We start from the raw sequence: 13,806 nt of genomic DNA, 5'->3' as shown, positions 1-13,806 counted from the left end.
AGCCAAATTTATAGATTTCCAAGATACAATATTTGCACTTCGTAAATGGATGACAATTATGCTCTTTATCTGCAGTGTTTATTGGTGTATAAATGTGACTTTTTGTACATGAACTAATCAACGTGTGTATATTCTGTTCTTTTTCTCTTAAAATTATTTCATAAATATATTTATATATATTAACATAGACTTCATGATCGCTATTTTTGAGGTGACAAATTACAACATTCTGATTATATACCCTTATTTTGAAGGGTTTTGAAGTCTTTCATTAAATGTGGGGAAAAGACAGCTAAACTTTTATAACCCTTTTATAACCCTGCTGATATATATATATATTTATATATATATATAAAAAAAATATGTAACCTAGCTGTAATATATATATTTATATATATATATATATATATATAGACAATGCAGCCAGCTCAGTGAGTGGCTGGTCATTTGAAAGTAGCACATTGTATCTCATTTAGTATTCTGAATCAGTGCATCATATAAATGCATTTATATATATATATTCATATATAAATATATGTAATACAATATATATATATTTATAACAGGTGGTGTAACCCTGCTGTAATATATATATATTTATAACAGGTGGTGTAACCCTGCTGTAATATATATTACAGTACCTGTTATACCTGTTACACTGCTTATACCATCACTACCTCCACCACTATTATTTTTACACTGACAATAATGAGCTACAGTGACTAATAACAAGTTATAGGATAAGCTTATGTAGGGCCAGGCACTATACTAGAAACTTTTCACACATGAACAATTTCAAATCTAACCATAACTAATTTTACCAGTGAAGAAACTGAGGCAGTGAATGTGAAGATGTGTACCCAAATTACAATGATAAGTAGCAGAACTGACATGTTTGCACTCTCCAATAAGGTAGCTACTTACCATATGGGGCTATTTAAATTTGAATTTAAATTACTTAAAATTAAATACAATTGCATATCCAATTCCCCAGTTACTCTGGCTACACTTACATGTTCAGTAGTCACTTGGAGCTATTGGCTACTGTGTTGGAGAGAGAGTAGATATGGAACATTTCTGTTGTATGGCACTAACGTCTTCTGACTCCAAAGTCCGAGCATTTAATCACTTTGTTAAACATTTCTGATTCTTACACTTCCTACTTTATTTCTGGATAATTCATTCTAATAATTCCAACAGAAGATCCTAGACCTGAATATGAGGTTTGTCTCATTCTAAATTAAGGTTTGACTCATAAATGCGGTACATTCTTTGGTGTCTGTAAGTGCAAATCTTTTACGAGTATTTTATTCTACTTCATGACATCAAAAACTTTCATTTCTCTACCTGGAAACATCAAATTGCTTTAATAAACCCTTAAATGTTTCTCTTTTTTTCTGAGACAGGGTCTCACTCTGTCACCCAGGCTGGAGTGCGGTGGCCTGATCAAAGTCCACACTGCAGCCCTAACCTCCTGGGCTCAGGTGATCCTCCCACCTCAGTCTCTCAAGTTGCTGGGACTACAGGTGCACACCACCATGGCCGGCTAATTTTTTTTTTTTTTTTTTTTTTTGTGAAGATGGGGTTTTGCCATGTTACCCAGGCGGGTTTTGAGCTCTTAGGCTTAAGCAATCCACCTTAGTTGGCCACCCAAAGTGCTGGATTACAGGCGTGAGCCCCAGTGCCTGGCCAAATCTTTCATCTATGATTTACATAATAGTTTTTTTTGTTGTTGTGTTTGTTTTACCAAAGAGGACACTAGTGATACTACAGTGCATATATATGTCTAGCCTTTTGCAGTTAGCCAAGCAGTCCCTTATCTGTTCCATTTAAATATGCGTAACAAAGCCTTGCCTGAGCTATTTAGAAAAAAATGTTATTACGCTTAGTTGATGGATTTAAAAACAATACAAAACTGAGGCTTAGAGAATTTAAGGAACTTGCCCAAAGACATATGGCAGATGCTAGAGCTGATCCTTTTCTTTTATTGCTTTATTTTTGTTAAGTATACATTGTAAATTATACCAAAAAAATGGCATCAATAACTGGTTTGGGATGGAATGGGGGGGTGTGGATGACACTAAATAAAATACAAATATCAAAGAACCATAAAGAGAGAGAACATTGAATATATTCCCAGATGTTGGATTGTTTCTAAATATAAGACTACCAAATTTAAACCATTCTTCTACTGGACTTAATTATAATCAGTTACAAAGAATATTCCTCCTGCCAAGTTTCAAACTCTAGCCTTCTAATTCACCCCTTGGTATTGCAAATTTCACCCTAGTAACCAAGATATAGAAGAGAATTGGAAGAGTAGAGTGCAAATGCACAGCTGCTGATTTCACTCCCTTGCTTTCCTGTTTATCTTTTCTTTTCTTTTTTTTCAGTTTGCATGCACAAAACTAATATTTATTGCATGACAAATGAGGAGCAAATTAAAGTGTGACTCCAGCTTGTGAAAATCTTTGGTTCATAAAGCTTCAAACATGACGGATCCAGCTTTGAAAATTATTGCCTCCAAAATTTAGTTACTCTGACAACCACTTTTCTTTAACCAGGCAACTTAGAATCTTTCTGTGTACATTTGTGTCTTTTAAAAATTTTTCATTAACATTCAGAAATTTCAAGTTGAATATTTAAAGAAAATTTCTGAAATTTGGTTTTTAAGTCATTAAAAAAAAACTATAGAGTTTCATATAAATAGCCTAAGTCAGGGGATGGGAACACCTCTTCAATGTAGAATTTATTCTAGTTCCAACACAGTTGCTCTATGTTTTCCCCTAAGAAAGACTTCATGTCAGATAAAGATTTTAGATTTTAGATTTTTTTCATGTAATCATGGGGATAATTGTATTTACACATAATAAAATTGCCTCTCGTTGTTATTTTCCATAGTATGTTATACTATTATCTAAGGTAACGGAGTTAGCAGAGGCACGTTCCCAATCCTATTAATCCCAATAGAGAAGGATGGTGTTTGCCAAGTTAGAACATCATTTTGACTTGTCTCTTTGGATCAGCCAAACAACAATGTATTTGGGCAATTTTCCAATTTCTTTGAATTCATTACAGTTGGGTAATTTTCTCCCATGTATATTGTAATAGAAAGAATTATAAGATAAAAAGACACAGGGAACTCAATCATACTGATTTACTAAATTATGAAAATCCAATGCACTTTTTTGGATCCAAAATTGTTAAACATGCTGATATGGTACCTTGTTTCTTTTTTTCTGTTGTACAAAACAGTTATGAAACGTCAATTTGGCTTTGCTTCATTTATTAAAATTTATCTCATATGTTTCCTTGAGAGGAATGGTTTTTTTGTTATGTTGTGTTTTTTCATATTTTTGAGTTTAAAAAGTGCAGTATTCCGACTCTGTATCTACTTCACCATCCACAATCCTAGTTCCTGAACTCTTTAAATAGGCCTCTTGACAATGCAGCCAGCTCAGTGAGTGGCTGGTCATTTGAAAGTAGCACATTGTGTCTCATTTTAGTATTCTGAATCAGTGCATCATATAAATGCATTTTGAATAATGCATGTCTCCTACTTTAATTACTTGTTTAATTATCTTTTGTTTGTTTCAAAGCCTAGAGCAACTGCTGTTGCTTGGATGATTAGAAAATTGCTTCCAGTTGCAGAAATCTATTTCCTGTTGTTTCTTCTGGCAGTGATTGCAGATCGGCCTCCCCCGGTTATTCGACAAGGTCCTGTGAATCAGACTGTAGCTGTGGATGGCACTTTAGTCCTCAGCTGTGTGGCCACAGGCAGTCCAGTGCCTACCATTCTGTGGAGAAAGGATGGAGTCCTCGTTTCAACCCAAGACTCTCGAATCAAACAGCTGGAGAACGGAGTGCTGCAGATCCGATATGCTAAGGTAACTTGGAATGGCACCTTGCTTTTCTTGTTTTGTTTCACTTTGTTTGTGCTTCCAACAACTGGCATTGAAATTTCAAATTTTGCAATTAATGAAGTGTTAAATGAAGAGTAGTAATATATTTTTAATTTGATGTTTTATTTTTTTCAGATATTTCATTGTATATGTTTGAGATGATTTAACTCATAATTTAGTCCATGGCAGGTAATTTAAGGTTGTGTGGAGGAGAAGAAAGGATTTCTAAGAACCTACCGAGGAAAGTAATGAGGGTTTGTGAGAGAATAAATATCTTCAAAGTAGTGGTACGATGCAGTCCTTCCTTCCATAAGGCATCTTTTAAGATATTTACCTGTATCATTTTATGTGCAATATGCTTAGATAGTTCTTCTATCGTATTTGTTTCATCATTTTGCAATGGCAAAACTATACATGCAAACAAAAGCCATAAAGCAATGTACACACCGAGTGTACAGTTCAAATCAGAATGCTCAACGGTGGAAAGCCCACAGGTTTGGAGGAACCATTTAAGGATTTACTTTCACAGGCATCACATCCCATGCCTGCTCTTTCAGGACTTTATTGTTTTGATTTTTCTTCTTTTTTTAGGTCAAGATCAGACAAGCTCCTGAGGCATATGAAAGAATAGTCCTGGCATCAATAAATATAAATTTCAGTTACTTTATCTCCTAGTGTGGGTGGTTCCTTTGGAGTATTGGATCAGCATCACAGTTCACTTTAAGTGCCACAACAGTTAATATGTTGTGCTACTTTGTGACTATTGTGACTTGATTCCTGCAATTGCCAGGGCAAGATGACAACATTCTTTCTTTATCAAATGTTACTTGAAGATGGTTATTAGCTTGAGCAGAAGTAGATGGGTTTATTATCCTGCTGCTGATTTCAAAGTTGAACATGTAACCTGTTTGCTTTCTGACATTCAGGTTTTAAAAGGGAGTGAGAGTGTTCATTCCAGCTCGGGTTTGGCTTTGTACTTCTTAAACTGCTTTAAGTTACAAGTTTTAAAACCCAGAAAAGTCAGTAGTTTAAGAAAAAAATTCTATGATGCCTATCCTTTTTCTGTTGATCTCATATGTCCATAAAGTTAAATATATAAGTAAAATATGAAATAGCAAGAATAGCCATTGGTTAAACTTTATCAGCCTTATTGTATGACTTATTAAACATAAAGATATATTTTAGCAGTAAATATTAACACTTTGAATTTGAAGAGTTGTATGCCTTACCTTGGGAATTATTGTCCCTGAGACTGATGATAATATATGCCCTGAGGCTGATGATAGTATATGCTAATGCAATTAAATATTTCTTATTATACCATTAGAACAATCATATAAAATCTCTTTTTTTATACTGATGTAATATTTTCCTTCACATTCAATAAAAATATGTTCAACTAAGGGGAAGTTTCTGGTTAGTGAATTTTAATGCAGTTATCCATATTCATGGATCATATACAAACCTGTAATTGCTTTTCCAGCCCAGTGAGTTCTTGATTTTTCCAAATATTTATTTTTTGTCTGCCTTCTCAGCTGGGTGATACTGGTCGGTACACCTGCATTGCATCAACCCCCAGTGGTGAAGCAACATGGAGTGCTTACATTGAAGTTCAAGGTAAATTAAATGGTGTGTTTCCCTTAAAATAAAGCTTAAAATGCAGTTGTTTACTTACTAGGATATTGATGAAGTAAATGTCCTGTTCCCTGAGTTGGTGTATGAATATGTTATCTGCATTTATAAGCTTATCTGTGTATGTGTAAACATCTTTTATTTTGGCCTTTTTCCTGCTTTTTAGAATTTGGAGTTCCAGTTCAGCCTCCAAGACCCACTGACCCAAATTTAATCCCTAGTGCCCCATCAAAACCTGAAGTTACGGATGTCAGCAGAAATACAGTCACATTATCATGGCAACCAAATTTGAATTCAGGAGCAACTCCAACATCTTATATTATAGAAGCCTTCAGGTAGAGTGAAGGAGATGCTTCCTAGTTGTTCTTTTTTGATTCTCCATTAAATATGCATGTTCTAACCTGTGTGTCTATCCTTAGCCATGCATCTGGTAGCAGCTGGCAGACCGTAGCAGAGAATGTGAAAACAGAAACATTTGCCATTAAAGGACTCAAACCTAATGCAATTTACCTTTTCCTTGTGAGGGCAGCTAATGCATATGGAATTAGTGATCCAAGCCAAATATCAGATCCAGTGAAAACACAAGGTAAATATTGATTTACTTAAACCTGTGACACCTACTTATCCTTAGATATTATAGTTGCACAGACAAATCGCTTGTGTTACATGCTAGAATTGTACATTTACAGTGTGTTGTTCAGGTTGCCCAAGTTGCTTAATTAATTTTTAATATACAAACACAATGTCTACAAACTTTATTATTTTCTGGACTAAGCATACCAACATAAGATGGATTAACAAAGAGAACTGTTTCTCTTAAAATTACAGATATATCAAGACAGAAATATTACGTGAGGAGATGGAAAGTAGAATGATGGTTACCAGAGGCTGGGAAAGGTAGTAGGGTGGCTGTGGGGAGAGTGGGGATGGTTAACGGGTACAAAAAAAAAATAGTTAGATATAATGAATAAGATCTAGTATTAGACAGCAACAAGGTGACTGCAGTCAACAATAATTTATTGTACATTTTTAAATAACTAAAGTATAACTGGGATGTTTGTAACACAAAAAAAGGATAAATGATTGAGGTGATGGATACCCCATTTACCCTGATGTGATTATTATGCACTATATGCCTATATCAAAATACCTCATGTACCCATAAATATATACACCTGTCAGTACCCATAAATTTTAAAAATATGTGAATATTTGTGTATTCTATTCAATTTCCTGAATTTCAAATATGGTAACATGTAGGTGTACAATCTTAATCATATTATAATTGTATTTAAAATTAACTAAATTTTATTTATAAGTTCAGTACTCATAACCTTCTGGATGAATTTTTAGATTACAACCCTAATCAAATAATACTCTTGAGATCACACGAATGTAAGAGATATCTGGGAACTTGTTATTAATTCCTCAGTCCAGTCAACCTCCAACAAAGCATGGAGAAAATACTTTAGGTCTTTATTTTGTTTGGCCTGTCTTTATTGTCAATTATATGAGCCATGATATAAGAAACTTTTAAATGAAAAACACCTACGTTGTGGGCAAAGCTACGTTTGAAAAACAGATAAAAGAAAAATGAACATGTTTAAAGCTGCTTCTAGAACATTTAAAACTGGAAATTTTGTTCCTTTGGACCAAATGTTGGGTATTCTGCATATTATCTTTTGTGAACAGAAATTACTTTTAGCTTTCAACAGACGGATTATTTTCACCTCTCCACACCCTTGCTCATCCTATTATTTTAGTGCTCTAATAGGGGTAAAATTAATATACTGGAAAAAAAGAGATGAATTTGAATCATCCTTTACCTTTTATTTTTGGAAAAAAAATCACGTCATTGTAAATAAAATGTGCTTGTTTTTATATTAGTAAAGAAAGGTAATTTTAGAGGGGAGTGATTCGAACTATAAAATTATTTTCTCAACATACAGAAGGATAGTGTTTCTATATTACGGAAACAAAGGAAAAAAGAAAAAAATAGACTTGGTTATTTTAATAGAAACAAGTTATACACAAGATGACTGAGACTTAAACTCCTTTGTTGCTGGTTTGGGAGAGGGGTCTGCCAGCCATGTTGCTGTTTTGTTACTTCAAGTATGTACATAAACAGTTTTTTCGGAAGCACTTTTTGTTTCAGAATTTGCAGAAAAACACACCAAGTTGTAGAACATGTCCACGTTTGTCTGTTGTGTGAATGTAACACACCCATAGCTCATATTTGCTTTATCAATCACCTCTCCAGGAGCTTTACTATACTTGCAGCCTGCCTTAAGGCAGTCTGAGGTTTTTGATATTAGATACACATTTGTAAAGAATGTAGACCTAATGACAGCTGTAAAATGAGTTTAAACTTTCGTCCCCAGCACAGTGGTCTCCAGCCAGTAGACTCTAACTGAAAGGTTTTGGTGACTACAGCTTAACACTGTTTTGTCCTGTACTCACATGCATGATTCTGTAATATGTAACCTCATTTGTAAGTGAGGAGTAAGTTAGCATTCTGTCTGAACATTCATTTAGTCTTTTTAACATTTCTGTCAATTTGCCTTTGCATATGCATAGCTAGTGGAACAATGTATTAGTCTGTTCTCACGCTGCTAATAAAGAACTTCCCTGAGACTGGGCAATTTATAAAGGAAAGAGGTTTAATTGACTCACAGTTCAGCATGGCTGGGGAAGCCTCAGAAAACTTACAATCGTGGCAGAAGGGGAAAGAAACACATCCCGGTTCACGTGGTGGCAGCAAGAAGTGCAAAAGTGCGCAAAGCCCCTTATAAAACCATCAGGTCTCATGAGAACTCACTCACTATCACGAGAACAGAAGCATGGGGTAACTACTCCATGATTCAATTACCTCCTACCGAATCCCTCCCGTGACACATGGGGATTAGGAGAACTACAGTTCAAGATGAGATGTGGGTGGGGACACAGCCAAACCACATCACTCTAAGTGTAATGAATCCTTGTCAACTGGAATACTAGAAATATAGAGAAACAGGCGTACAATTGTGAAATCAAAGACTTTTTTAAAAAAAATTTCAGCTCCTCAATCTACTAGCTGTGTGGCCTTGAGCAAGTCAGTCAGCCCTTCTGAGTTTCCTCACCTATAAAATGGGGCTAAACATACCCATTCCTCAGGATTGGACAAGGAATGAATTAACCAATCAATATATAAGTATATAAGATTCAGATGTGTTTTCTATTTTATCCCATAAAATCTGTTATTGGACTTGTATTTCTTTTAGTGTCAGGACTAAAAGTAAAGGAAGTTCATAAAATTTGTGGATATCGTAAAACTGAGAAAGACAGCTAGTATTTCAAATAAGAGAATCAGAATTAAATATAGCTCAACAGATTGGACTGATGGGAGAGTGCTAACTATTAAAGTTAATAGAGCAAATTAAAAAGTCTGGTACTTGAACTTGGGTTTAAAAAATTAGCTGTAAAAGGATAGACTAAAGACAGCAGGCTTACGGGAAGTATATGTGAGTGTGTCAGGGCTTTTGGAGTGGTCTGACTTTAAAATAAAACACCCATCTGAACCTCCTGACGGATGTAGTTGCCAAGAGAACAAATGTAGTCTTAGCTGGCACTAGAATTAAGCCTGGATCAAGTAATTTTTCTCTTTTTACTTCGAACTATTCCGTTCATGAATGGAGTAATGTGTTTGTTCTGGACACTACATGTTCAGATGGACTTCTAAGAGGAGGACGGTAGGGATAGTCGATGAGGCTGCATGAAAGGCTGAAAATCACATCATATGAAAAGACCTTCAAGGATCTGGGTATGGTTAGGCCAGAAAATAATAACATCAGAGCAGACATGACATCTTTTCCTTAACGTTTTAAGAGACTGCCATATGGAATAGTTATGCTTATTCTAGCTCGAGGCAACAGAAAAGGGCCCACGAGAAGAAGTAAAATTGAGGCACATATCTTGCCTGTTCTTGCACTTCATTTGAGGCTGTAAGCCCTGGATTCCCACCGTAATAAGAGCCTGGGGAATCACCTGCAAAAAAAACTTCACTGGAGGGAACAGAACGCAAACACAGCAAGGAGAAAAATGAGGGCTGAGGAAATTCAAGAAGGACTTGTTGGAACGTGATTCATAAAGGAGCAGGCATAATTTCTCTAACCGTTTCTGAAATATGGTTGCAAAAGAATCTTCCCCAAGTGTAGATACTTATGAATGAGCTGGGGTCAAAAGCTAAAGGTGCACAGATACAGGGCACAGGTTCCCAGTAGAGAAGTCAGGTAGACCTATGTCATGTTTGGAGTTAGAGCCTTGTTATGTGGTAATCAAAGTGTGCTTTCCCAAAGGCAAGATTTGATTATGCAAGGAAGATGAGATGAGCACCTGGCAGGTAGGGGTGACGGTCATCGAGGCAGAGGTGCAGCTGTTGTTACCATTGTTAGTTACTATGATTCTTCACCCATGTGTCCTGTCTGTGTATCATTCTTGAGCCCTAGTTTTAAAAGAATCTATACAGATACATAGAATATATATATCATACCTAAGATGATGTCAGTTATTATCAATGAGTGGGGCCTGGATAGTCTCCCCTCAGAGGTTGTGTATATGAAGTTTTAACGTTGGGGGAAACAGTTTGGCTGGAGCAGTTAGGTTTTCTTTAAGTCTAACTCTGAATGTTGAGAAAGACCTTTTACATTGTCATATATTTCTTTCAGGAGGAGGAGAACAAAAACAGTAAGAGGATCAATTCATAAACGTCTCAAAATTATATTATTAGGTGTCACTTTCCCTTTTTCTCTCTGCTGTGAACACTTCTATTATAATGTTATAGACTGCTGTTGCTGTCATGGGTACTAGGTGGGAGACTCTAGCAATTTTCATGAAGGAACTGACTGGTAGGTTTATCTCAAATCAGAGGAATTTGGGATTGGGATGCAGATCATGGCAGTTATATATAAAATGGTTATTTCTGTATTTGAAGATACTTTCTGAAAGGGAGATGATTTTGTGAGGATGGGAGCTTACGTATGAGGGAAATACTTGGAAGCTGACATAATGTGTGTGTTTTCCATAGATGAATACATTTTAATTGAACCTATGTTTATTAAGCAACACCTATGTATATGGCACTATGCTATATACTATGGATCCACAATCCCTGCTCTCAGGAAAAGCACTTTTTATGTCTTACCACAAGACAGCTTTTACCACAGCCCTCAGGATTAGCTACCTTTGATGCCACCATCTGAAGCATAAGGAAACTGAAGAATAGTGAGGTTAAGAAATTGTTCCAATGTTAAGTGGTTTTTAAGTTGCCGAGGTGGGATGCAAACCCAAGTCTGTATCATTCCAAGTATTTCGCTCTTATCCTAGACATGGATGGCAGCTTAAGTCATAGGAGCAATTGAGACCAGTGGGTAAGGAAGAGATGGAAAGGTGACAATCAAGTGTTTACTACGTAGAGGCTGTGAAAATAGTTATCCTGAGGGCAGGTCCTAACCACCAAAAATATCGGTAAAGGAAGATGAAGTATGGAATGCCAGAATTATCCCAGTTCTTTTTTTCTTCATCTTGCTTATTTATCAGCTTAATTTCTAGGTTAAGTAAAAAACAACCAAACAATATGTAAGAGTGTTTGATATCAGTCTTGATGTCATCTCTTCCACGTGCCTAGCTTCCCTGGACTTCATCCAAGGTACTTAGCGGTCTCATTCTTGGTATTCCTGCTTTTGCTTTCTACCCAAGATCAATTGTTTGAAGGTATTTAATGATTCAGTAAACTAAAATTCTCATTTTAATTTTTTTAGGTAATGGGGAATCATCTAGAATGTAGGTGCCAAAATACAATTCTTTGAGAAAGAGAATTCTGAAGTCCAAAAGACATTTTCTTCACTTCCTCCTGTGTATTCCCTGTTACCATTATAAACAAAGCAAAACATCTGTGTTTAGAAAACTGCTTCAGAAATGGGCAAATGTTTTTTTGAGTGTAGACTTTAAGAAGCTTATAAAAAAATTAACATTAGTAGCCATTTCATTCTTACTGTGTTCTTAGTTTCCTTCCTAAAATTTTGGGGCTTTTGAGATTAAGAACTCTTTATCAAATTTATCAAACCTTCTTTACTATGCTACAATAACTAAATCATCATCAATTAAATAAACGTTAAGTACTTTTTTCTCATGAATCTAATCAGCTTTATTTTATTTTACTTCCTTGCTGGCATCTGTATCACCTCCATCGTAGCCACTAACTTACCATATACCTTCTATGAGAAAATATCCAAGTTCATCTTAAAAGATGTAAAGTATCTGACTTCTTTCTGTTCTTGGTTTTCACTAAACATATCTCCTTTCTTTCCATTGCTTAGCCACTCTGCTGCAATTTCAGTCTCTGTTCTGTCTTGCATAGTTAGGATCACTACAGAAGGTTTTCACAAACTCAGGGGATTGCCCTAGTGCCCACATTTTCATCAGGAAAGTGATCATTACACGGTAGGAGGGGCCACCAAATGTTGTTATTTGCCATTGTTGTCTTTGCTTCCTGCTCTTTTTGCCTTTCTATAATACATGTCCTCTGCGTTCTCTCTACTCTCCCTCTCTATCCCCTCTTACTTTCCTGATCCTAATAAAAAGGTTAAATTATTTCTTTTTTTTTTTTTTTTCCAAATCACAGCCTGGCTTGGATTCTTCTTTACTGAGAATTGCTATGAATGAAAAGTTTGTTTTACCATGCTTTCATTCAGTTCAGTAACATTGTGTAGAACCTGACACAGTTTTCTTGAATTGTTGTAGATGTTCCACCAACAAGTCAGGGGGTGGACCACAAGCAGGTCCAGAGAGAGCTGGGGAATGTTGTTCTGCACCTCCACAACCCTACCATCCTTTCTTCCTCTTCCATCGAAGTGCACTGGACAGTGAGTTGTTACAATATTTGATCTCAGTTTTAATAAGCGTCTGTGAGATCATTGTAATGCATATAAAATGTAACTATCTGTTGCCTACTTGTACATTAATGATAACTTTATAGTGTAAGCACTGTTTATTACAGTAGCTATTAGTTTGTCTTTAAACAGAAAAACGTTGCATCTTGAGCATATTTTTTTCCTATTGTGCTGCAGTAGTGAACTTGACCTGTCTCAGGAAAGAAACAGATAGTATTAACTATGATATGTAACTTGTGATAGGATCATTATTACATGAATCTTTTAAACTTAGAAATATTTCCAGGTAGCATTAAGTAGGCTTTTAAAATCAGAAAGTCATCAAACATTTTAGCTTCTCATCCCCTTGACCCAGGGATGTCTTACATGCAATGTCAGAGCTGCCATCAGGCCTCACATTTCTGCATGAAGCATAGAAGTTAATGCCACAGAAATTTGTATCACCTTACAAAAGATAGTGGATTTTTTTCAGTATTCTACTTATTTGAATGTTTTAGCTGAAGATTCTTTTGGATTTTCTATGAGCACACTCATGTTGTCCACAAATAATGATTTTTATTTTTTCCTTTCTAATTCTTACACATTTCTTGTGTAAGAATGTGGGATGAAGCCAGACAGAATTTTGTGCATTTTATAACGTTTAATTTTTATTATTTTCCAATGAACCAATACAATAATATGAATAATTACATTTTACTTGTCTTTTTAATAGGTAGATCAACAGTCTCAGTATATACAAGGATATAAAATTCTCTATCGGCCATCTGGAGCCAACCACGGAGAATCAGACTGGTTAGTTTTTGAAGTGAGGACACCAACCAAAAACAGTGTGGTTATCCCTGATCTCAGAAAGGGAGTCAACTATGAAATTAAGGCTCGCCCTTTTTTTAATGAATTTCAAGGAGCAGATAGTGAAATCAAGTTCGCCAAAACCCTGGAAGAAGGCAAGTATGACGAAGCGTATGATTTCCATGCATTGCAGTATGTTTGTTAGAATTTTATTAGCTTAATTTAAATTGTTATAATGTTAATAGTGGCATTAATTACTGACTTTCTTGATATTCAACATATATTTTGCTAACAGTATTTGTTTATTTAGAAAACTAGAAAAGCAAAATGCTATAATAGTTGACTTGCTTCAATAGTGGCCTACCTCAAATATGCAAATGTGAACATTTTACTTAATGGCATATAGAAATTTAATTATTCAGAACTAAAATTCACATTTAAAAATGAAATTGTTTTCCGTTTGGTTTATTTTCCATTCAGCATTTTCTATTTGTTTATTTTGATCCATGATTTGAATAATGTGTTGATTTGCCCAGGACTTTCTGGGATTAGCATTT

The 13,806-nt window shown here is 35.3% G+C and overlaps 1 protein-coding gene across 13 annotated transcripts in view; it reads left to right on the top strand.

The window, feature by feature from the left end:
* The window catches only part of ROBO1 (roundabout guidance receptor 1), a 1,183,344-nt gene that overhangs the window by 1,099,897 nt on the left and 69,641 nt on the right, over positions 1-13,806 (top strand). For all 13 annotated transcript variants that reach the window (XM_054551660.2, XM_054551661.2, XM_054551659.2 and 10 more), the window contains 6 exons: positions 3,682-3,887; positions 5,438-5,519; positions 5,701-5,869; positions 5,954-6,120; positions 12,312-12,433; positions 13,173-13,404. In XM_054551660.2, coding sequence (XP_054407635.1) covers positions 3,682-3,887; positions 5,438-5,519; positions 5,701-5,869; positions 5,954-6,120; positions 12,312-12,433; positions 13,173-13,404 — 978 coding nt within the window. The remainder of the gene's footprint in view (positions 1-3,681; positions 3,888-5,437; positions 5,520-5,700; positions 5,870-5,953; positions 6,121-12,311; positions 12,434-13,172; positions 13,405-13,806) is intronic.

Source organism: Pongo abelii, chromosome 2 (genome assembly GCF_028885655.2).
Source record: "Pongo abelii isolate AG06213 chromosome 2, NHGRI_mPonAbe1-v2.0_pri, whole genome shotgun sequence".
Classification (NCBI taxonomy): Eukaryota; Metazoa; Chordata; class Mammalia; order Primates; family Hominidae; genus Pongo; species Pongo abelii.
This window is presented reverse-complemented; position numbering and strand designations above follow the sequence as displayed.